The sequence below is a fragment of the Ruditapes philippinarum genome, unplaced genomic scaffold (assembly GCF_026571515.1).
Source record: "Ruditapes philippinarum isolate M1 unplaced genomic scaffold, ASM2657151v2 ctg1137_1_1_1_1, whole genome shotgun sequence".
NCBI classification, from domain to species: Eukaryota; Metazoa; Mollusca; class Bivalvia; order Venerida; family Veneridae; genus Ruditapes; species Ruditapes philippinarum.
The window spans coordinates 48846-76103 of NW_026854891.1; the positions used below are offsets into that span (position 1 = coordinate 48846).

At 33.1% G+C, this 27258-nt stretch overlaps 1 protein-coding gene across 2 annotated transcripts in view; it reads right to left on the minus strand.

The window, feature by feature from the left end:
- Positions 1 to 22037, minus strand: part of LOC132741432 (deoxynucleoside triphosphate triphosphohydrolase SAMHD1-like) — a 57464-nt gene extending 35427 nt beyond the window's left edge. The window contains exons 1-9 of one of the 2 annotated variants that reach the window (XM_060729590.1): positions 21890 to 22037; positions 9782 to 9908; positions 8043 to 8203; positions 6714 to 6829; positions 6515 to 6579; positions 4721 to 4894; positions 4471 to 4518; positions 1125 to 1334; positions 580 to 671 (exon numbers count right to left, since the gene is read on the minus strand). In XM_060729590.1, the coding sequence (XP_060585573.1) occupies positions 580 to 671; positions 1125 to 1334; positions 4471 to 4518; positions 4721 to 4894; positions 6515 to 6579; positions 6714 to 6829; positions 8043 to 8203; positions 9782 to 9871 (956 nt within the window). In that variant the 5' untranslated portion in view covers positions 9872 to 9908; positions 21890 to 22037. The remainder of the gene's footprint in view (positions 1 to 579; positions 672 to 1124; positions 1335 to 4470; positions 4519 to 4720; positions 4895 to 6514; positions 6580 to 6713; positions 6830 to 8042; positions 8204 to 9781; positions 9909 to 21889) is intronic. The other variant, XM_060729589.1, reaches the window with a different exon arrangement.
- Positions 22038 to 27258: the final 5221 nt, after the last annotated feature.

The window sequence follows — 27258 nt, forward strand, 5'->3', positions numbered from 1 at the left end:
CATTTTTCATATGATATGTAAATATAGAGACATATACTTGAGTATTTAGATCTACATGCTAATCTTAACAACGTAATGTAAGTAAATTTAATGGATCTTAGTGATTCATTTTTATTCGTTTTTGTCATTTTCTTGTCTGGACTAAATAAGTGATTCGAAACTATCGCCAGTATAATGTGAGCTTACTTTTTCCCTCCAATCGATATGGAATCATTTGCTGCTTTCAAGGCATCGCAAATCCTGAAATAAGTGATGATACCTATATATAACCACCTGATTTCCATCTTTTTGTACTTAGTTCCCTTGCCTCATACACTAATTTTATCACTTATAAAGTAAAACGGTTTTTATAGTCAACATCTGCATGTGACATTTTTTTTGAAACATTATGCATATTTTTATACATATTATAATTCACATTTATCAAAAAGTAAAGTCATCGTTAGCTGGAAAATTGTCTACAAATTCCGCGAAGAAGGAGATGTAATTGACAAATGATTGATATAAAGTTAGTTATATCCAAATCTTCTTGTTATCCTATAATACAGAATATTCATAGGAGAGATCTTACAAGCTTACATGAGACCAATAACTGTATGCGTCTTGTGCTGATAAGCCCGTCTGTGTAAGTTCAGTCTTGCGTAAAACATGTCATATAAGTCTATAGCGTCCTGAAATACAAATGAAATATTATAATAAACATATACCAGTTTTGATATAAAACATTTATAGAATACTCTCCAGCCAGGGAAGGAGAAAGATATTTTACTTAATATATGAGTTGACAGTTTATAAATGTTTGTTTGTTTTGTTGAGTTTTGGGTCACATCAACACTGTTAAGGTCATTTAGTGACGTTTCGGCCTAACTGATGCAAGACCCAAGGTGCCTCTTCGTGCATTATTAACATGAACATAACCACCGATTTACGTAAGCTAGCTGTAAAGCTTCCTCACATGCACTTTACGGGAGTCAAATTTACAGCGGTGAGGATGGCGGTTGATAAAAGCTCAATATGTTAAGTTATAGTTGGGCGTGTGCGTAGGAAATGTCATTTTTCATTATAGTGTAGATATCCTTATCATGTTCTTCAGGTGTATAAATGTTTAAATGATTAAAATTTACTTTTTCTCTATAGCAAATTTGCTTCCGGGGAACTATAGCATGTTCATCATTTGTTCCATTAGTCCCATTTGCTCCATTGCTTTCAATAACTCGAGCACTAGTAAAGCATCTCTCGTAATCAAGCGTCATATGCAATCCAAGCATGTGACTGTCACGTGCTAAATAATCCCATTTATCAACATCAACACCGTTTCTATCATTTGCAACAATCTGAAATCGTTAGACAAATGTATGAAAATGCTGGTAAGTACGAAATATTAAAAACAAGGTAGAGGAAACAAACTCATAATTGAACCACTCTAAATGTTTTCATAATTACTCAACTTTATTCAAATTGTAAAATCTGCAAATGCCTTTGACTTTGATGATGCATTATTACACCTTATTATGTTATGAGGCTGGTCGAATTCCGTCCGTGCATCCGTAAGTACAAACAGACATTCAAAAGGTTAGATGTTTGTGTGCACATGAAAAGGTGGGGATAATTAGTAAAGAGGTCAAATGTAGACCAATTGACGAACCTATTGGTAAGGTAATTGTAAAAACATTACAATAGTTTTCCGTTAATGAGACTCATTTTACATTCATCATTTAGGCAAAGGATAAAAGAAACTTAAATAAGTTTAAGGTGACAATGTTCGATATTCAAAGTCAATTTGTTTTACAGTCTTACAGTTTATCGTTTAATTTTGATCAAAGAGTTGTGTTCGGTATTATTTTTTAAAATTATAGAGACATGTAAATGATACTTGTGCAGTGTGCTCATATCATGAACCGCAGTTGCAGAATTTGCAATCACCTTAGTTCAATGTCGAATGTATAGATAAAGGTCAAAAGTACAGTTAAATGTCGACAGATTTGTTCACTCTCTGACGTTTAAACTTCTGGATCGATTTTATGAAACAAACATCAAATGGATTTCTTAATGAAATGCCAAAGGCAAGGTCGAAGTTAATGGTCAAATATGTAAGAAGTAAATATTTGTATGCTTTATGTTTTGTGGACATCGCCATAGATGTAAAAGGTGTTTGGCTTATAAATTCAATTGGGAAGATGTGACACTGGTCAAACGGTTATGCTGAAAAGACATTTAAGCGCATAACCTAACTAAATGGTTAAGGGGGGATATTCACGACAACTAAGGGAAATCCACTAGTTCTGTTAATAATGCTCATTCCGCCTGTCCGTGTAGCCTTTACTGATACACTCTTTAACATTTACACAGACCTGTAGAGCGACTCTGATATGTTAAATAATATTGAAAACAAGATCAACAAGGAAGGATAAACACAACCCCCACACAACCCGGCAACACATAACCATCGGCACATGTCCAAGCAGGATAGTAAACTAAAAACAGGACAGTGTGAAGGGCAAAGCACGGACGAATAATGCATAAAAGGAAATAATAGAAAACAACAAGGAAATTAAAGAAGATGATTGATTTATAGACATACAAAAGAAAAGATGTGTAGGGAAAGGGGCTTGAGAGTCGGGGAAGAAGGGGGCAAAATCAAAATAAATAAAACAAAGCTAGGGGCAAAGGGAAGATACTTACCTAGACAAGAAATCAACAAGAAAGAAACCAAAAGTGTCACCATAATAGTATGTTTATCTTATTTGTAAAACTACTGCAGAATCAGTATTTCAGGCACGCTACGTTAATGACAACTTCGAAGTTAAATGTTGACTTTACAATTTTTCCACTTTTTTAATGCCTTAAACTGCTCGATAGATTTGTTAGTGTTTTATATTCAAATGCCAGATCACAAACACTCAAAATTTCAGACACATATTCTGCAATCAAAATACCCCAAACAGATTTCCATTTTAGCATTAAATATCCACAAGAATGTGGTACTTTTGTCCAATATCTTAACAAAACTAAGTGTTACAAACTGGATTATCTGCATTAAACGATTAAATGCAAATTTGCTTAAATTAGTCATTAAAACTATCGTGCATATTTTGCTACTGACATAATTAATGTTTACTGAATTTTTAACGTAACATCATACCCAACAAACACACGACGTTAAAATCATGTCGGATTGCTGTTAAATTTGGTCGCGACGTCGGCGGAAAAGGTAATGAAAAAAATCAGAACAGAACATGAACCTAATTAAAAAACATAGTTTATGAACATACATTTATTATCAACAATTATTTGAAAAATCTTTTATTTGAAATTATGAAAAAATAGACGACTTACATGACTATCTTATTAGATAAGGAGAATGTAATTTTCATTTCAGGTGGACATGCTTTCAAAGTTTTGAGGGACGGGAATACGGGATAGTGTTAAAAGAAACATGAGAAAGTATGATTTCTAGCTGTAAAAAGTTGCCCCGTACTTCATTAGTGTTGTTATATTTTTCTGGTCCTTCGGGGTCATTGATGCCAGCACTATTAAGTGTTGAGAATTGAGTACCGCTCAAGCCGGTGCTAGAAAGCATGAGGGATGATGCTATTATTCATTATCCCTCATGTACAGAATCAATCAAACCGAGTCTGCAATGTTCACGTAATTTTGTTGTGATAAATGCTTCAGAGGGATCACTTTGTTTCCAGATTTTTATACTTCACAACAGCAGGTGTCAAGTGCTATGTGGCAGCTGTAAAAAGTTGCCCCGTACTTCACTTCAGCGTTGTTATATTTTTCTGGTCCTTCGGGATCATTGATACTAGCACTATTCAGTGTTGAGAATTGAGTACCGCGCTCAAGCCGGTGCTAGGGGTGTGAGGGATGTTGCGCTTATTCATTATCATGTACAGACTCAATCAAACCGAGTCTGCAATCTTCACGCAATTTTGTTGTGATTAATTCGTCCGAGGGATCACTTTGTTTCTCAAATTTTATTTATAAAAACAATTTTGACCATAGATAACATTAAATGCGTAACATATTTATATATACAGGAACATCACACGAAACATTGACACTCCGCAGCCGGGACTCGAACCATCGGCAATGCAGAAACCTGTGGTACGAGTGCCGGGTATACATAGATGAAGGATAAAGCAACACTAATATTAAACATGACTTGCTTTCACCTACGGATACTATGATTCCACTATTACTGTGAATATGAGAGTTACATTTGAATGTTTTTCAGGATACAATTAATTACTCATTTCCACCACTACTGCAATTTAATCGAATGAATCCAATTCATTGAACGCAATAACAAATAACGAATCTAGATCCTGGCTAAATATATTACAAACTATAACAAATAATTAAATAATATAACACCATAATAGTTGAATATTTAGCTGACAAATAATCTTAACGTGATCGACTTAAGAATGCTATTAATTTACCTACATGAACAATTGAACAAACCTCATACAAAAAGCTTTTCTCTTCTGTTCTTCCACAGTATGGCCATGCCTTAAATATAAGGGAAACATGTTTCTTTCTCTTTATTACAATAAAATGATGATTAACAGATTTGAATACGTGTTTAGTGCAAGAGCTTAATTAGGAATTTTTTATGTTCATCAAAGTACAATTATTACTCTAATTAATTATAATTATAAAGTAATTAATAAACGATGAATATGAAATCATAACATACAAATCTTTTACTTACACCAGTTGAAATATCTTTTGGAACATCGATCATTTCTTTGATGAATTCAAAATCATTTTCCTCAAACCTTGGATAATGACAGTCTTTAAGAATATTTTGTATCTCCTCCTTTAATGTCCTCCCATCACCGCATTCTAACATGTACTCAAACATTTTTCTTGCAGTAGCTTTATGCTATAAATTTACGAATCATACTTTACGCTTAAAGCTTTGTTGCTTAGCTTTGGTAACAGTCATATCTGATATTACTGAAGATTTCAGGTATAATGATTATGTTTATCCCTATGTCATGTACCAGTCATTGATGTAATGTACGTGAAGATTTTTACTATCTATCATTTAATACAGCATAGAGAGTTTAATAGTTTATTGTCTCATTCCAAGCATGTCATATATACAATACATCACAATGTTCACACATATTAAAAACATGTTGGACCAATCTCGATAGATTTATAAGAGACATTTAAAAACATGATGATACTGATAAAATATATTCTATAGCTAAAAACCAATTTACTTTATAACCAAGTTACATGTATATATAACAGACATTTTTGTTTATTCCTTCATGAAAAAACAATATACTTCAAAAAATAATGCCCAGAATATTTGTGACAATACTACTGCAATTTACTTGTTATGTGAGTGAGGCCAAATATGTTCATACAAAAGCGTAAGTTTAGTGCAGCATACATGTACCCAGCATTGCTGTATAATTCTCATTATTCAGCAAAAGAGTAATAATGTTCCAAATGAATGCATATATCATGGAGTATAAGGTTGTAACCCAAATAACACTTGACTGTGAAAGGTGTGTGACCTAAAATATTCGAATAAGTACATGATTATGCTAAATGTGTGATCCAATAAGTACATGATTAAACATGGTGTGTGACCCAAGGTACAAAATTGAGCATGATGTGGCAATAAGTACATGATTGAACATGGTATGTGTCCCAATAAGTACAAGATTGTACATGATGCATAACCAAATAAGTACATGGTAGAACATGGCATATGATTTGAAATAGATCTGCTTCAGATGGTCTGTATATGGAGTGAAATATTTTTCGATTACATAATGTTTTGACCATCGGAATTATACCAGGACAATTTTAACTCATTTACGCATTTGTATAACATTAGTCGGTCTTTCAACTACAGCACTTTAATTACTTTAATAAAATTCTTTTATAAGTATCAAATTACTAGAGGTGAAATGCGCTTAGGATATATATGCTATTAATTGGCCAAATTCGCATGGACTTAGTATTCGGCTCACATTATCATTAATTAGTGATTGACTTCAGAATCTAAATTTCATTCCATGTCACACTATAAAACTGGGGAGGGGGGAGAGAGAAATTACACATTAATATGTGAACAGATTTTCACGTCTACTTCCCCTTTCACGCATGCGCAGAAACTAAAGAGCAAATCAAACCTTAAGGTGTCATTTCCCCTCCCCAGTTTTATACATGTACTACTACTTGCTACAATGGGAATACAAAAAGACACGATTGGCTTAATATGTCTGCGGAAACAAGCCACAGTCGTAATTTTACAGTTTGATTAGTCAACGAAACAATATTTAAAAATAAACGTTCAATAATAAGGTTATCATGGAAGATTCAATATAACAGACATATGTCATTGAGATAAAAAAAATATTATATGTGGCGTGTACGAATGTCCACCAATTATAGTTTTCAATATTTATATAATCCAATCAAACTACTCTTATCTTAATGCAGCTTGTACAAATCGCAAATATTTTACATAATTACTTACAGAAAAGTAATTTCCCATTTCTGGCATAAACTTCTTCTCAAATACATGGGAAAACGGCCCTTGTCCTTGAAATAAAAACAAAAAGGATTACTGATCTTAAAAGGATTAAAACGAATTTTTCAGTTACAAATTAAAAGTAGAGATATCTATCAAGAAAAGGCTTTGATAATAAAAAGACTTGAAAATTGGAATTGGTTACCTAGATCATGACAGAGTCCGGCGATTTCTACGCATAAGATGTCGATGCCTGTTATATTTTCGTCTGGCTGCCGCTCTTTTAGTTTTCGGACCAGTTTTCCAGCCAGGTAAGATACACTGCCATAAATTAAACACAATGTATAAACAGAAAACCATCAAATTAGATAGTTACAGTATAACTCCTGAAGAACGCGACAAACATTGTGCATGTTGCCGAGAGGTGCTGCTCTAGAGACGTTAAAATGATGATGAAGTCTTACTATGTAATGCTGTTGTAAAGATAATTTGGCTCACAACATATACACAGGTTACTACTATGAGTCCATATTCTATGAAAGATTAAAATGAATTTTGTTTTATCTAACATAACAATATTTTCACAATATTATGATATAGAAACACAACGGTTTGTCATACTAGTAAATGATAACATTTAAAAAATTACTTACCATTTGCGCTTTGAGAAGCAAATATTGTATACAGTAAAGATATCATTGGTTAAGGCATATAATCAATGTTTACGTCACTAAAAGAAACAAGGTCATGATGGCCTGTAAATCACTCTACATACAAGGCTCTACATGACAACGAATAAATTCATACTGATTATTATGTATTAAATAAAAATCTAGGCCAATTGATCTGCAATTGAAATAATGTACATATAAAAAGCCACTGGTTGCTATGGAAAGCAACTGAAAGTTTATGACAACTATGGAAATCACCGATATTGTAGGGAAGTTATTTATTGCTTTGTAAGTCACAGGTTTTTGAAGAAAGTCAACGGTTTCTATTGAAATCAGTGCTTGCTATGGAAAATCATTAGTTGCTATGTAAATCGCATAATGTTAAAGAAAGTCAGTGGTTGCAATGGAAGTCACTGGGCATTTATTCAATAGCATGCCAAATAAAAAAGCTTGAGCCTTTGTGGGTTCATAGTAAAAAGGCCTTTTAAAGTTTGTACTATAAAAGGAAGGGCGGACCAATTTTGACACCAGGATCATATTTTGAATGATCTTAGTAGCGGTTAACTAATAAACAATGTGTCATGACAAATATTTCAGCTGTAGCTTATGCTGTTTCAGAGTAGAGGGTTTTTTCTTAGTTTATACTAAATACATACATGGAAAAGAAAATGGTCACTTGGCCAATTTTTACACCAGGGTCATCACTAAATTAATCTCGGTATCAAACCACAAGACAATGTTTCTTGCCAAATTTATTTGCACTTGTTAACGTCCAACGACGGACACAACTGCCATCACAAAAGCTCACCTCTGAGCACTTTTGTGCTCAGGTGAACTAAAATAAACATATTGGCATATTTTACCCTATAGAATGCTCAAATCTGTTGTGACAGGCAGTTGGGTACACATAATAGCAGGTTCCTAATTGTTTGATGTGTCGGAGACGATGAAATTGCGGTGTATTAATTATACGAACACACACCGGATGTAACTCTACTTTTCCATGAATGAGATCCTGGAAAACCTAATAAATTAAATGTATATTTTTAAGAAGAACAGTTAAAACTACAAAGTTAATCTATTGACATAGCAGTGTTGAATTTGAAAAACATTAAAAGAGCTGCACTTAGTTCCAAAAACATAAAATCATTACATATGAAACTATGACATATATAGACATGAAAGAATATACAATAATATACTAAGGAAATACACTTGTAATTTAATTGAAAATGCTTTGACTGGGCGAGTCTTTGCCCGATTTAAGTTAAAAGCGGTTCAACGTTTGGGCATTTTACACAAAATGATTTTTCTGGACAAACATAGTAAGCATTTGCACACATTCGTTTGGTCCAGACTTGTATCAAATTGAATACTGATCTCAAAAAAAAAAAGATTTCCAGCCCCACCACGTCAATAAACAAACCTTCAGTGAAGTCTCTTTATTTACGCTGGCAATAATCCACTACAGTGTTACATTACAATTATGCAAGATCATAATATCGGCAATCATTAAAGAACTGTTGTAAGACTAGATACAACCCTTCTGCAAATCGATCATATATTGTATATAATACCTGATTAACTTCAAATGCATGATAGTTTTTTACGCGTTAGATCGCTGAAAGGTATTTGATTTCATGTGAAGTCAGGATGAAATAAATAACAACTGATTAGCTGTCAAACGATAAGCTTGAACTTTAATCTATGTTCACGTCAATATTCGTGATAGATATACATTGTGAGACTTTTTCCTGTTCCAAGAATTTACCATTTTAATCTTGCATAGCTTTTATCTTTTTTTCTTTTTTTTTCTTTTTTTTTTTATAAACATATTTTTGATTTTAGATAAATCGTCGTAATCATTGAAAAATAGAAATAATTTCAGGGGCAATATAATTGACTTTCTGACAGATAAAAGTTTCACGATTAATTATTTTTCAACACACTTAATTATACATAGATATCATATTCAATAATACAATTGTGTTGTTTGTACTCTTACTACAATAATTATATTTTTGCACCTGACAACAGTATATGAATAATAAAAATCGTAAACGTTTAATGAAACTTTACATCTTATTCAGAATACAAGGAGAAAAAAAAACGGCATATAACGTGTAAATGAAAACGAGTAACAACAGACCGGGTTTTAAACCTACCTTTCCGAGGTTGCATTCTCTTCTATGTCATAAAACTGGCAAAGTTATTAATCAAACTCAAACAAAATGCCGTCAATGTTTAAAAGGGCTTAATTGCATTAAAAATTGTATGTGACTGTACTTGCAATCATTTAGACGGTCTGCTTGTTATTTCTTGCAAATCTCAGATAAAACCCTGTCTAAAGGGGAGATCCTTCAGATGCAAGGAAATCAACAAGATTATCTGACAATTGCAGACTCGGTTAGATGAGTCTGTTCATGAGGGAAACATGCAGCATCCCTCACGTCCCCTAGTACCGGCAAGCAGTATTCAGGCTTCAAAACCTAATGTGCTGGAAGCAGTAATCCCACATGTCCAGAATAAAAATAACAATACAGAAGTAATCTATAAAAACACACATTTTTGTCCAACAAAGACATTTAATATTTGCACTTACTTTCCTGTTTGTATATAACTTATTTGCCTGTTCTTGCAAACCATGTCTATTTTCTATTGTTGTCGGTGAGTTTTGTAACGAAGAAGCCATGTTTTCCTGCTGGTTTCAGTTTCAATAGCAAATAAATCTAAAAAATAAAGATGAATTTATTTAAAGTTATAGCTTTACAGTTAAAAAAGTTTCTTCGGCGTTATTTAGGCTTGTATGAAACAGTTTTATTTTACTTCTTTGTTACTTTATTTAAAACCACGATTTGCTTTATTTTGTTAAATGCAATAAAATGCCTTTCCATTAGCATTTTTTTAATTACATCATTGAAGTAAAGTAAATAACATAATTGTTTCGGTTACTACATTCTTATTTTTGTGTTCAAAGATGTTTTACCAAATTGGAATAGATATTTTAGAAAAGTCAAACTTGGCACACAAAAGAATCATAGAAAAAAAGTTACGCTGGTTAGTGAAATTCTTAACCTTTTACCCCATGAGCATATTGCGAAAAATGGCCGTTTTCATTGAAAAGCCTCCTGTAACAAGTTCAAACTGCTATGAAACTATGAAAAATGCTTCAATACTAATGAAACTTAGCACAAATGTTGACTACACCATAGCCTCTGTAACAGCATTCTCAATGGTAAATTTCCTGTTACCATGGCAACGGGGACGCCTCAAAATTGCCAAAAATCACTATTTTGCATTGTTTTTTTCCATCAAAACTGATTTCAAAGTGCTGCAACTTCTCAATGAAATTTTCTTGGCGATGAGGGGGACTCCGCCCCCCCTTCAAACCCCCCAAACAGAAGGGGGCACATCCCCCTTCTGGCAACCCCCCTGATGTAATATTTGGATGGGGGACGGCGCCGAAAAAGTGGTCACTTTTTTAACAACATTTCTCAAACGAAAGAAAGTGTTTGGGGCCTAAATAGGGCATTTTTTCACTGTTTGAGGCCTCAAAAAGGGGGGGGGGCAAAAAGCCGTCGAAACACGCTTATATAAGGGAAAAGGTTAAACAGAATATATAGCAGATTTAACATTACAGTAGCCTTTTAACTTGCTTATATTGTCATTAACCTCTCTATAACTTAATTTACATATTCTGTTTGCTGGTGGATATAAAATCACTGAAACTAAATTTTCATATAGCTTCTCTTCACTCAGAAACTAAATTTTCATATAGCTTCTCTTCACTCAGTACATTTAGAAGAGAGTCAGATTTTATTTAAGTTTATTTGATTAGCATACCGCATTAATATCAAATCCCTTAAATTTCTAGATATGTTGTTTTTTGTTTGTTTGTTTGGGGGTTTTTTTGTTGTTGTTTTTTTTTTTTTTGGGGGGGGGGGGGTTGTCGACCTTATAGCCTTTTACTTATATTTTCTTTCCTACAGAGAAGTTAAATATTTGAAAGAAAATAATTTACCTTTTTACCTGTTATTAAAAATAATCACTCATTTCTTCTGCAAGTCGTTTTTTAGTTTTTATAATACAATTTCTTATCTAAAAATTGAATGTTATGTAATGTTATATAAATCAGTATTCTATATATTTTGTTTGCAAAGATTTTAAAGAACATATAAATTATATAGGATGTGTATTTTAAACCAGCATAATTAATCATGCTTATACAAAAGATATGACTTCCGATAATGCTTTATCCGGGCGATAAATACAATGTCACGGGTATTTACTACCTCGGCCGTTTTTCTGTACAATCCAAATACATGTAATAAAGAAATGGATGTTGTCGGCTCATTCTATTTATTCAATTGGCATATTTTATCATTATAAATTGTTCGTTTGTAAGAAAATTTCACCTAATAGACATTCATTAAATGTAGTGATGTTTAAGTTAAAATGTTTAAGTTTGTTACTCGTTTTCCATATCATTAATATTATTGAAGTATTAAACCAAGGGAGAAAAACCCTTAATTAACTTATATTATATTATTATTCCATACATGTACTTGTTTTATTCGGACTGATGTAAATTCATAATCCTTTTGTTTACTTGTTTCAAACAAAGTGTATTGTATAAATGAGTTTACAAGCGAAGTTTTATACACTCATAAAATGGCTGCGAAGGAATAGTCAGCTGTGCAATGCATACCTTGAGAAGAGCCGAATAAAATGCTACCTTGACGAATGTATCTTAAGATCTTAGCATTTGTGAAAAAATGAAATTAAAGGGTAAGCGTTACGACACAGAAATTCATTACATCCGTTCGAGTAGTACCCGTTCTGTACTGTAACCCGACGAATACACTTTAGTCAATGCTGCAATAATTGTGTACCACGTGTCTGATTCCAATTATTATAGACAGTGCTGATATGCTTGCCATGGTTTATCCTAATGCATTAATTAATAATATCCTGATTAAACCATATATAAACTTTTAATAAGAATAGAATTATTAATTATCAACGTACTATAAAGCATTGGATGTCAAATTGAAACATAAACGTAGTAAAATAAGACACAAAAGGCACCAGACCCGTTATCAAAACAAACCAAAATAAATTAAGTTCGTGCCACCTAGCTCTGCTTTATAAGAGGCGGCTATTAAATATCTGGAAAAAGTGTAATCCCTCGGAAGCATTAATCACAACAAAATTACATAAACATTGCAGACTCGGTTTGATCGAGTCTGTATACATGAGGGATAATAAAAAAAAGTGCATCTTTCCTCGCGCCCCCTAGCACCGGCTTGACCGGTACTCAATTTTCAACACTTACATGCGCTGGAACTAATGATCCCGAAGGACCAGGAAAATATAACAACACTGAAGTGAAGCCCGGGGCAATTTTTTACGGCTGCCACACAGCACTTGACACCTGTTAAGTATAAAAATCTGGACCTTGGGAGCATTAATCACAAGACAATTACATGAAAAATCGCAGATTCCGTTTGAATGAATACATGAGGGATAATAAAAAGTGCAACATCCCTGACGCCCCCTAGCACCGCCTGGACCGGTACTTAATTTTCAATACTTAAATATGCTGGAATTCATGATCCTGAAGGACCAGAAGAATATTACAAGCTCAAGTGATATCCGCACATCACTATCCCAATCATCTCAAAAGAAAAAATACAAAATTTTAAAATATGATAATTATAAATATGTTGAATTTTCTTCAAAACGAAAATGGGGTCTTGTTTTTAAAGTTAAGCAAATGAACAGATTGAAAAAAATCAGATCTTTTATGACAATGCAATGCAACAGCTCAATCCAATGTAAATTTGTACCCCTGTAAATGGAGACAATGCGTTCACGCTTGATTTAATTTTAGCCTGGTTCCACGATTATTTATTCGAAATCATATTAGACACGGCTGCGAATCAACTAAAAAACTATAGTTCGCGTTAAATGTTTTGATTTCAGCATGAACTCTTAACTTAAACGCACAATAATGTAGTGGTGTTTCATACAGTACAGTATTTTCTAATTATATGGAAAACTAATAACATTGTTTATACCTGCTACTATGGAACGCCATAGCTGCCTCATGTTATTACATTTCTTTTGATTTTGCCCAGAAAGCGTCTTATTATGTCAAATATAAGCGTTGTTATGCCATTGTAATGTGACGACTTGTCTAAACATTGCATTATTATGCGTAACAGTAGTCTTATCTCTTTAAAATGTGACGTTGACTTGTGTTAACATTGTTTAATTTTTTCAAGCAGTAGTGTTATCATGTCAAAATGTCGTTTTGGCTTGTCTGAAATGTATCATATTATGTCAACTAGTCGCGATATTTGGTCAAATTGTGGAGCTGTTTTGTCAAATAACTGTCTGATCATTTGAAACAGTAATGTTCTCTTGTCGTAACTTGGTGTTGACTTGTAAAAGCACAGCTTTATTTTATCAAACTGCCATGAATTTCGTCAAAATACGGTGTTTAAATGCCTTAACATTGTCTTATTGTGTCAAACAACTGTGTTAATTTGCCAACGTACAATACTGAGTTTTCTTTTTCTGTACGAAATCTGCTGTGGTCATAGTATTATTTTTACAATAGGTTTATCTCTTAGATTTGGTTTGCTAAATTGCTAATCATGGTCATGCAACTACATAGTTAGGTGAAGAAGCAGGCGCTTGTTTTGGTTGAGTCTATTATGTTTTGTTTAGGGGGTTGAGTTGTCATACACAAATTTACAATTTATATGCATTTATTTTTTTCCAATGATTGTTATTATCTTAAATGCTTCTGGGATTGTTGTTTTATCAATTCATTTGTAAATAAGATTGTTATATGTCTATTAACGGAATAATTTTTATGAACACGAAATTAGTTCACACCTACATGTGTATTGGTAACGTGATGGTTTAAGCCAATGAAAACACGTCAATATTATTATACTCAGGCAGAGAAAAGTGTGCAAAGAGTAAATCGATAATCTTTATGTAGCCAGCAAACTTTGAATTGGAAGTATTTTTTCATATCTTTTCGGCAGGATAAACTGTCCGAGGATTCGTATCGTAAAATGGCTGCCATTTACAGTATCACGTGATTATCCCAAGCACCACCGCGACTTAGCGCGGGAATTTTAATTATAGCTAACCTCGGCGCGTATACCTTTTCCATATTTTATTGTAATAAATATTTACAAACTTTGTCTTTCGGGTTTTTTTTTATCAATATATAACCAATAATGATGTTAATATGAATAAATAATCATATCTCAAATCTTTGACTATGATTTACAATGAAATTCTACCTTAAGTGTATTAAAAAGGTTTTTAATTTTCTGTAATTTTATTTTGTGATTATGCTTCAAAGCAGTCAATTGACCGTGAATTTTCTTTTCATATTTTGATTTCCTTGAAATCATTTTTCTCATCTGAAGGCATGCAACTTTAATATGGTGATACATTAATTACATTCCATGAAAATGTTTAAAGATATAAAATATCTCATGACATGTTTGTTCATTTTACATTACACCTTTAATTCAGCAAACATAAAGTCTTCACAAAAATAAGTATGCAATCGTACCTATATTACATACGAATGTATGTAATATTTTTCTTGTATATCAAATATTCGAATTATTTTGCCGAAATGGGGTGTTGACTGGGCTAAATTATGCCTTATTATGATAAACTGTATGTTATTTTGTCAAAAAGCGGTTTTGACTGGTTAAAACTCAGTCTTATAAAGTCAAAAAATTGTGGTATCTTGCCGAATGTGGTAATGACTTGTCTAAACTCTTTCTTATAATGTAAAACATAATTGTTATATTTTCGAAATTTGATGTTTTCTTGTAAAGCACAGAAACAGTCTTATTATGTCTAATAATTGTGTTAATTTGTTCAAATTTAGTTCCGTCTTGAGAAAGCGCTGTCTGATTTTGCTAAACTGTCCCGTTACCTTTTTTGCTCTATCTTTTCACGCTCAGCGCGGGCCCTGGTCACATGATACTTAATTTTGACAACATCGCATCTGGACAGGATCACAAGATTATCTGACATAATGAGACGGCGTGTAGACATGTTTACGTCATAAACTGGCAAGTTAACGCCACTGTACTACATAATGATACTGTGCTTCAACACGTAAACACCACATGTGAAAAGGAAAAATGATACTTCGCCATAAAAGGACGATGTTTAGTAAAATTAACACTGGACCTTGACAAAATAAAATGACACTTTGACAAAAAGATAGTAATTTTAGAAAAGTCATCACCACGTTTCGACAAGATGATATGACTATTTGACATAATAAGACGGAGATAGACACGTTGAATCTGTATTTGGACACAATTGCATGACAGTTTAACAAATTAAAATAGCGTTTTAACAGTGCATAACCATAATTTGTAAAGATACCATCATTTTTTCACATAATAAAACGGTGTTTAGGCCGGTTAACATAAAGTTTGGATAAAATAGCATGGCGATCTGAGATAATAAGGAAGTGTTTAGACATGTCAATACCATCTTTCGACAAGTCAACAATACTGTTTGACATAATAAAATAACGTTTACACAAACAAACAAAATTTATTGGCAAGTCAACATTAGTATTTCACATAATAAGTATATTTTTAGACGGGATAACAACAGTTTTAGACAAGACAGCATGATGTTTTGGCACAATTAGACAGAATAACACCACCTCATACAAAGCAACACAACATTTTGACAAAACAGGACAGTACTCAGCCAGGTCAATATAACGGTTAAACAAGATATCACTACTACCCAACATAATAAGACATGAGTCTGACAAGTTGACACCAAGTTCCGACAAGATAACACTACTGTTTCACATAATAAGACAATTTCTAGACAAATTACCACCACAGTTGGACAAGACAGCATGCTATTTTGACATAAAAGACATTCTCTAAGCAAGATAACACCGAATTTGAACACAATGACATGGCAGTCTGACAAAAAGTGACGGTGTTTAGACAAGTCAATACCACATTTGGACAAGGCAAAACGACAATATAACATAATACAATAGTGTCATAACATACCAGGATCTTATTTGGACAAGATGACACCAACTTCCGACAAGATAACACTACTGCTCCACATGATAAGACAATTTCAAGACAATTCAACACCACATTTAAACGAGTCTTTGTTCAGACAAAATGAAATCTTTATTTGAAAAGATGGCGTGCATGTTAGACATATTAAGACTTCCATTCGGCATGTTAACACCGGATTTGCACATGATAACATGACGTTTTGAAATGATAAGACTGTGTTTAGACAAGTCAGCACTACGTTTTGACAAGAGAAAATGAATATTTGACCTAATAAGACTTCGTTAAGACAGGTTCCCATAAAATGTTGGCAAGCCAACACTTCAATTATACATAATAAAACGCCTTTAGTGAAAAATAAAACGAAATTTAACAACATGATGCAGCTATGGCGTTCCATATGCTAGCGTTACAGACTTTTTGCACTTTAATGTGTGACGATTTTATAATAGCATGCATTTATTTCATATTCAAAAGTTATTGCATTAAGCTATACACGCCCTTGCACTGCATTGTCTGCTTATACGAATAATGGTCTAGTTTTATTCTTATATCTGATAAAATTTATTTATTACAATGCTTGCCCTAATTAGAACAAAACAGGTCAGAACATATAATTATGACGATTTAGTATTAGTAGAACATTTCTTATTTATGTAAGATAATGATATATCATTAAAATATGCACTGCACATGCACACTGACACAAAAACGTGTCCTTAAACCGGTTATAGATATTTAAGTAAATACAATGCACTGTAATACATGAATCACCTGTATATGTTTTTATTTCGCGGTATTCTATCTTATCATACTTCCTGGTTTACATTCAAAGTACCTGGCTAGTGCATAGACGTACAATTTTAATTTTCGATTATAATCATTATTGTATTTATTATTGCTTGCGAATAATGAAAAGAAGAGAATATATATTTTATTTTGAATTAAGCATATACAGCTCATTTTCAAATACAACAAATATATAAAATGATTTAGAATGTATTTGAAGTATCAATAAAGTTATCTTTTGTATGTATATAAAGATTTGCTTGAACAAAGGCATGAAACTAAATGTTTGTTTGTCTGTCTGTCTGTCTGTCTGTTTGTCTGTCCGGTTTTACACCAATCTTAACGTATTTTGAGCCATATCTCGACGGTCGTTCCACTAGATGTAACAGGCTTTTCTGGATTACTTACCAGTAATTTACAAATTCTCCGACTATTTCTACCTCATGAGGAGAGAGACAAATGACCATAAAACTTAATTCAACAATACATGTATATTATCTAAGGCATTATATAGAGCGGGTAACCAAGTAGAGACACTGATATTCAATGAGCTAGCCGGTTAGTGTCTACAATAATCCGAAGTGCCTTACGGGATTCGAACCCACAAAAGGGGCCAGGTGTCTGAACCATTTGGATACTTGTTATTCATGAAGTAATTCTTGATAATTACTGTAGCATTCACCTTCTAAAATATAATATTATCATAATTTTTCTTCATAGACATGTTATTTTTAAATCTTTCACTGGTGGTTACATCTTTTAAAGGGATAATGAATCCCCTGTCTGATATGAATAAATTAACGGTTTTGTTTATTTGCAATATTGTTGTTTAGCTTTATAACATTCTGAATTTTGTGAAAGAGACTTAGATATAGACCTTTTTACAATACGATTCTTCCATAGCTTCCAGTGTTGCATTTCGCGCATGCTCATTCTGCATAGGGCAAAAGCGCAATAAAATTGACAACAGTGTATGATACTTTAAGGCTTTAATATTTTATATCAACTAGAAAACAGTAATTTTTGGATGACTTAAATTGGTAAGTACTTAAAACGTCAATTGATATTTATAAAGATATAATAAATATGCAGGACAAATAATCCAATGGTCAAAGGCGCATACAAAAGACGTCTGTTTAAGGTATCATTAGACGACTTTTTCATCCGTAATTTAAATTTAAACAGCAGGGTGTTAAAGATAAAATTTTATTACCCCTGTATAACATAAAATTAACTTATAGCTCTTCAGCGCTTCTTATGTAAAATTCTTCCACGTATAATTTCCAATAACCGTAAATTATACCATACCCAGACTATGGTATAATTTTCAGTTTTGAAGATCGAAGGATTAAGTGTTTCTGGGCGGAGCTATAGGTTAAAACAGATACACCATTGGTGCGTTGACGATTTCTGGGTTTGCGTAAATTATACCATAATCACGTGACCTTTCTTATGCAACCTCACTCGACTTCGTCTCGTGAGGTTAAGCATAAGAAAGGTCACGTGATTATGGTATAATTTACGCAAACCCAGAAATCGTCAACGCAGCAATGGTATATCTATTACTTACGCAATGTGTATTGTACATTTCCTTTGAATTGGTCAGGTGGTAAGTGTCAAACAGATTGACACGCGACCGTGGTTGTTTGTTTCCAGCTAGATATTGTATAAATATCATTCAACCGGGACGTTTTAGAACCATGGCATAGTTAATTACGTACAATTATGAAAATCGTAATTTAAGTAGCTTTTATATATACGGATCTCATCAATGTTTATTGATTTGTGAAGTGACAATTAGTGTGACATGCATTAAAAAAATATTAATATGTGTTACGAGGAACCGGATAAAATGAGTGTTATTTCACTTTCCTTAAAGATTTTGAAAAATAATTAACTATTTAAAATATATTTATGTGACTTAAAATTATCTGTTTTGCATCACAGTCAAATAAAGGATAAAATCAGGTAAACTGAACACTAAAAATGCATTATCACCGGGCCTGTTCTGACTATTTTCAGAATGCTAATTAACCTCGATTTCATATGTTATAAAATTTCTTTTATCTTTTTTATGAACTATTTCAACAACAATTTAGTTGACTCCCATTTGAATAAAAGATATAATTCCACATTTTCTTAAAAAAATCTCAATGTCAGGTCCGTGACCGTAAGCGGGCCCACCGTAAGGGGGAATTCTTAAACAATTTCCTTTTCCATGCCTTTTTATGGCAATCTTGGCAACAAAGCTATAAAGGAATCTTTTCTATTTTTGTTTAAAGCTATTTTATATAATTTTCTACCTTTTACCTTAAACTAACTCGAAATTGTCTATGAACTTCTTCTATATTTCTATGTTAGACTATGCTTTTTGCCCTACGAGGATTGCGCAAGTACGGGGAAATACTACTTCCGGTCGATTTTTCATAGCAACGGACCGCGTCGTAACAAGGTCTTTAATCAGCTTTTGTTCTATTTGATTTAAATCTGCCAAAACTGTTGAGTCATTTATACATTACTGTCCCTTTTTCAATGGTCATTAATAGGTTATTTATTAAATCAATGCATAAAGTACATTCTTTTTTTAGGAACAAAAGTATTGGATAGGGCATGGTTTAGTCTTTCGTTCCAAATTTGCGGCCTTCTTCACTTATATTTTATTTCATGATGATCTTTTTCTCTGATATCAAAGGTAAAATTACAGACTTTTAATTATATCGGAGCTCTTTAACCTTTTAACGACACGACCGACAAAACGAGTATTTCTATAATCAACGTTTTCATAACTTTAGCTTTTTATCGTTAATTTATTCACCAATATGTAAATAAAGAAAGCTAGAAGTGTGTACATAGGATATGGATGACCTCTTATTCCACTGTGTTGCCTGTTTACTGACGTACAGCAAGACAGTTTGACAGACGGACAGGCGAAAAGTCTACATGAATCCCCTGCCCCTAATTGGTTGGGGAATAAAAACATCCAATTTTCCAAAATTGGCCTCTTGATTTTTTCCCAATATTGAATTGCAAAAATTTCAAATCACAACTTTATATCCTAAAGTATGGTTAAAAGGAAATAATAAATAAGCAAAATCCCAGATGCACAACCAAACATATTGCCCAACATTTATGTAAAGTTTCGTAACTTCAGTTCAAATACTTTTTGAGCTACGCACGACACAATTTGAAAATTGCATTTTTTTACAAAGTCGAGGGCAATTACTCTCATAAAGCTAAAATAATTCCACATGCAAAACCCCAGGGGCACAACTTCTCATGCTGATCAACATTTCTGTAAAGTTTGTTGTCTCCAGATCAAGATCTTTTAGAGGTACACATGACATAATATTTCTGGACGGTTTTAACTCAGCCAAGGGCAATATTTGCCCAGAGTTTGAATAAATATACAAGCAAAACCCCATGAGCCCACAACGTCACATGCTGACTTGTGTATCATAATTAACACTATTCCGACAAATCTTGAATATTCTACTTGCTCACTGAAATAATACATTCATATAATATAACAAAATACCTCTGTTATTTAAAGTGTTTCTATTAAGTCGAGGAAAAATGCTTTAAGAAGATAAAGATCACCAAGTTTGAATAACTTTCTTCAGTAAGTTCGACTGAAAAGCATATCGCTTTACTGTGACGTACTCAGCTGGTTCTTTACATAAGTATATATATCTTACAAGCGAGGTTTTACGCACGCGTAAAATGGCTGTTAAGGAATGGTCAGCTGTGCACTACATACCTTTAGAAAAGCCAAATGAAATGCTACCTGGACGAATGTCTGTTAGATCTGGGCAGTTCATGAAATTTATAGGGAAGCGTTACGACACAAAAAATTCATTAAGTTTGTACTAGAAGTATTCATTTTATACTGTGACAAGACGGGTACGCTTCAATGTCGTATTGTGCCAGAAATCTGACACCATGTGTCTTATTAATATATAAACAGTGTTGCTTATATGGTTTACCATAATGCCTGGGACATTAATTAATTTTATCCCGATTGAACGATGCATACACTTTTAATAAGCAAATGACCAACGATAAAACATCAACTTTGAGCATAAACGTAGTGAATAAGACATTAAAGGCATCAGACCCGTTACAAAATCGTATCAAAATAAAACAGCACACGTGTGACATCCCTTCACTATATAACAGGCGGCTATACAAGGTTTTTCATGTCAGCACAGCACTATCCAAATCATCTAAAAAATGCAAAACTTTAAAAGATAAGAACGTATTGCCTAGTTTCCAAAAGTCAACAAATAGACAGATTGAAAAATTAAGATGTTTTTATGACACTGCAAAGCAACAAAAATACCCGTTGCGTTTTGTCCAAAAGCGAAACTGTTGACAACGAGCTCATGTTTACGCTTTATCTAATTTTAGCCTGGTTCCACGATATTATAGACAGTTCATTATGGATACGGAGATAAGAAGATATTGTCTCACCATTTGAAGAAAATGTTAATGAAAATATGTTTTGCAAAAAGTCAGAAATTCAAAATTGGTCATCAAGTGTAAAGCTGATGTATGTGAATTGTACTTGTGTTTTACTGACGACTCGCAAAATAAATCGTGTCATTCAGCAGTAAATCATGCACCTTATTCAAAATCATACAAGACTCGGCTGCTTTGCAGCCAAATAAATTAATTCTATTATTTTAAAACCTACAGTATTGATTAAAGAACAACGGTAGTCGTTTAATTTTTCAGTTTTTGTCTACATATTGTCTATAGAAAAGACTCTTAAAATAAGTTCAAAAGAAAATAATGCCATTACAAATACTTACACTTGTCTTTTATCGCAAATTTAGCTTTTTAATTCCAAATATAATTAAAAGAGAACATAATCTTTCCGTTCAATGTTCTGTAATCTTGTTAAAAATCTGGAACATTCAATGATTTTTTGTTTTAAAAAATATGGTAAACAACCAGCAAATGCATGTCGTGCATATAAAAAGAGGTACTTAAAGCCAAAAAAATGCTTTATCGTGGTGGTATTGTACCTTGGTCGTTTATTAGTACATTTCAAATAACAAAGAAATAGCGATTGTCCGCTCATTCTATGTATTCAATGCATTATTATACATTTCGCTTACAAGATTATTTAACTTTATAGAAGTATAATAAATGTAGTTTTGTTAATGATCAAATAAAAGTCTTGCCTGCTTGCACTGTATCGTCGAGTAATACATGTTTAAAATACTTACTGCACTTTGCTGTCTGAAAAAGTATTAAACTTATTCCAATGCGTTGACAGCCAGATTATATTTGGCATTATATATTCGTAATTTCTGATATCTATTAGGAACACATTTCACTTTGGTGCGTGATAGCAGTATTATGTGTTATGTCATAATGTGTAACATTTTCTTGCATAACAGACAGAATAATCGTCATCCTAAGAACGTAATTAATTCATAAAATGCGCGCGGCAATGACGTCATTTAAAGTACGCGACTTGCCTTACATGGGGGTGTAAGACAGGGTTTTCTAGCATCGGTGTAAACGGTAGATAATCCTGTCTGATATGCAAGAAAAACCTGTCTTACATCCCCGTGTAAGACAGGTCACGCGCTTTAAATGTCGTCATTCTCGCGCGCTTTTCGTGAATGAACTGCTTCCGTATGGTGACGTCATTTGCCATTATAAATGAATTTGTAAACTCATGCGTTACTATAAGATGTAAATATTAGTTTAGGTAATTTCTACCCCAAATATGACTAATATTTAACGTGCAAGAAAAAACGCAATAGTTAAATGGACTAGTTATCTTGGTGGAGTTTAATAAAAGAACGAAATGGATTTTGCAAGATGACGCGGCCGCAGTAAAAGAAAAAAATCAAAATTTACCAGTGTCAAGCTTTCATTTTGGCTCAGTATACTTCTGTTTAACGCTGAATGTATAGCGCTATTAATGACTGTATTTTTTAATACGAATTTCAAATCCATTTTCGTCACTTTTAATATATATCTTTAGATAATTTCTTATCATTTTTAATTTGAGCTTTTTGTTTTGCCTTTAATATTGTTTTGACCCAGTCGTTAATATTTAAAATCTTTTGATTTCAATTTATATTTATATTTATATTCAATTGCAAACAATATGTTTGTTCTCAAATGAAGCAACTGTCTTTGCTAATAAAGGATCTCGGAAGTTAAATCAATTTATTATTATCAGGACCTGGTGACCTCAAAATCAATAGGGGTCATTTACTCATTATGACTTACATCCATGCCAAATATGAAGACTGTGGGTCAAATGAATCTTAAGTAATTGGGAGGACAAGCTTTTTTCAGTCAAGGCCGCTGTGACCTTGACCCTTTCACCTGGTGACCTCAAAATTAATAGGGGACATGTACTAATCATGACTAACCTCCATGCCCAATATGAAGAAATAGCGATTGTCCGCTCATTCTATGTATTCAATGCATTATTATACATTTCGCTTACAAGATTATTTAACTTTATAGAAGTTTAATAAATGTAGTTTTGTTAATGATCAAATAAAAGTCTTGCCTGCTTGCACTGTATCGTCGAGTAATACATGTTTAAAATACTTACTGCACTTTGCTGTCTGAAAAAGTATTAAACTTATTCCACTGCGTTGACAGCCAGATTATATTTGACATTATATATTCGTAATTTCTGATATCTATTATAGACACATTTCACTTTGGTGCGTGATAGCAGTATTATGTGTTATGTGTAACATTTTCTTGCATAACAGACAGAATAATCGTCATCCTAAGAACGTAATTAATTCATAAAATGCGCGCGGCAATGACGTCATTTAAAGTACGCGACTTGCCTTACATGGGGGTGTAAGACAGGGTTTTCTAGCATCGGTGTAAACGGTAGATAATCCTGTCTGATATGCAAGAAAAACCTGTCTTACATCCCCGTGTAAGACAGGTCACGCGCTTTAAATGTCGTCATTCTCGCGCGCTTTTCGTGAATGAACTGCTTCCGTATGGTGACGTCATTTGCCATTATAAATGAATTTGTAAACTCATGCGCTACTATAAGAAAAAAGTGCTACATGTAAATATTAGTTTAGGTAATTTCTACCCCAAATATGACTAATATTTATTTTAAATATGAAGACTGTGGGTCAAATGAATCTTAAGTAATTGGGAGGACAAGCTTTTTTCAGTCAAGGCCGCTGTGACCTTGACCCTTTCACCTGGTGAATTCAAAATCAATAGGGGTCATGTACTAATCATGACTAACCTCCATGCCCAATATGAAGACTATGGGTCATTTTTTTTTCAGTCAAGGCCCCTGTGACCTTTGACCTGGTGATCTCAAAATCAATTGGGGTCATCAACTTATCATGACTATTTTCCATGCCGAATATGGAGTCTGTGGGTCAAAGGATTCTTAAGTTAATGGGCGGACAAGCTTTTTTCAGTCAAGGCCCCTGTGACCTTGACCTTTGACCTGATGACCTCAAATCAATAGGGTTCATCTACTAATCATAACTATCTCCATGCTAAATATGAAGACTGTGGGTAAAAGAACCTTTAGTTCTGGGCCGACAAGCTTTTTTAAGTCAAGGCCCCTGTGACCTTGACCTTTGACCTGGTGACCTCAAAATCAATAAGGGTCATCTACTAATCATGACTAACTTCCATGCCAAATATGAAGACTATTGGTCAAAGTAATCTTAATTTATTGGGCTGACAAGCTTTTTCAGTCAAGGCCCCTGTGTCCTTGACCTTTGACCTCAAAATCAACAGGGGGCATGTAATAATCATGACTAACCTCCATGCCAAATGTGACGACTGTGGATCAAAGGAATCTTAAGTTATTGGGCTGACAAGCTTTTTTTCAGTCCAGGCCCCTGTGACCTTGACCTGGTGACCTCAAAATCAATAGGGGTCATTCACTCATTATGACTAACCTCCATGCCAAATATGAAGACTGTGGGTCAAATGAATCGTAAGTAATTGGGAGGACAAGCTTTTTTCAGTCAAGGCCCCTGTGACCTTATCCTTTGACCTGGTGACTTCAAAATCAATAGGGATCATCTAGTAATCATGACTAATCTACATGTAAAATATGAAGACAGTGGGTCAAACAAATCTTAAGTTATTGGGCAGACAAGAAAAAACTGACGGACGCCTGAGACAGGCTGTCAAGTGGTCTCACACCAGAAAGTAGGAAAAAAGTAGGAAGATTTGTGCGAAAAAGTAGGAAAATAGTAGGGAAAAGTAGAAACATTTACCAAAAAAGTAGGAACATTTAGCTGTCATACCTCGTTAAATACATAATGATTTGTATTGTTTGATTTTATTGACCTGTCAATTGCATACTGATTATATGGTCAATGCACACAATATATAAATCTTCAATAAATAATTGTTAAATTTCATGAGATACAGGCTGCAGTAAGATGTGATTAAATGTAGTTTATTTCTAGGAAATAACTATACTTACCTTCATAGCAAAACTATGGGTTTATAATTAATGAATGTGTTGTAAGATCAAGTCCCAATAATTATGTCCTTATTCTTTTTCTTCTTATTTATAATTATTTTAAACATTATTGTTGCAGTTTTAGCAATGCACCTGGTTAAGAATTGAATTAATATTATGATTGAGTTTGTATGAGAATTGAGACCTCATTTGTTGTCATTATTTATTACTATAAATCTGTTGGGGCTAGACTGTGTATCAGTCTGGGAGATTTTAGTATGGTAACTCTATCAACGGTGACCTTCATAAATTCTGGACAAAAGGCCTGCAATTACTGAGTTTAGGTAACTCAATCATCGGTTACCATCATAAATATTCTAGGAATCAGTTGGTTTGATTTCCATTACACTTGTCGTCATAAATATAGAAGGCAGCTTAAATGTGTCAATAAACACTAGGGTAACCTCCAAATATGGAGAAATAAGGTATTTTGTATAAATACTAATACAAGATTTTCTAAAGGGATTCAAGAGTGAGATTTCAAGAGTGAGAGTCAAGATACTAGAGTCAGTATAGGGATTTTTAAGAGTTAATATTCAGTGACTAGTCACCCATTTGTGAGGAAGAAAACACTGTTAATTTAAGTTTTTAATTTAGATTACAAATTTAGAAACAGATTTAACAAATAAACAATGAAAGGAAAATAAGAACAGTCATTTAAATTTTATTAAATGTGGAATTAACAAAGTAGAAATTTTAACAATATTAAAGCTAATAATGATTGTTTTGTTTTTTTATGCAGTTATTTATAAATTTTTTTAATATACTTGACTTGCACTCACTTATTTGGATAAAGACTATACTCTTTTGAATAACATGGGTTAAGAATTAATATTTAAATTTCATCCAAATAAAAATCAATAAATGTCATTTCAGTACTGTGAAAGACCGTGCAAAACGAGACAAATAAGTGTTTCTAAGTTGTTACATATCTGTGTAGACAATTTTGCAAGCACTTTGCCATTTTCATTAAAATATACTTCGAAAAAAAAGAATAGGCATTAAACCAATGACAAAAGTAGGGATCAAACCATAGATCTCTCATATATTGGGTAATCTTTTAACTGACTGTGCTATTGCAAATGTGACGAGAATCTATACAAGCGTGACTTTTCTAAACATTAGTTATATACTCCATATTAATTCTCGTAAACAATACAGACAGAACTGATGTGGAATCGAATATCTTAGTGCTAAAATGTATTCATAATTGGCAGGTAAATAAAATCAGACTTTAGTCATTAAGCAGGTCTTTCCTCAAAAAATTAAGTTTTTTGGGCTGAAACACTGTCAAGCCAATTCTTGAACTTTGAAAAGAAATAATTATGCCCTCCATCTGCTCAAGGCTCAAACCCATCTGACTGTCACAGGTTACCTTAAATAGCATGTGGGACAGCCAGCATGGGTCTTTATGCCACACAGATGAAAGCTTCTTACAGTCTTACAGTCATAATACAATGACTTCTGATTTTATACTAAAACTGATTTAAAAGTACAACTTTATTTTAACTGCAAATTTCTTGAGTTCTTAAAAAGTAGGAATTGAACATAAAAAGTAGGAATAAAGTAGGAAAAAGTAGGAACACTTGGAAAAGTAGGAACAACTTGACAGCCTGCTGAGGGCCAGACAGCCGGACGACCAAGCTGATTCCCGTATACCCCCTTACAACTTTGTTG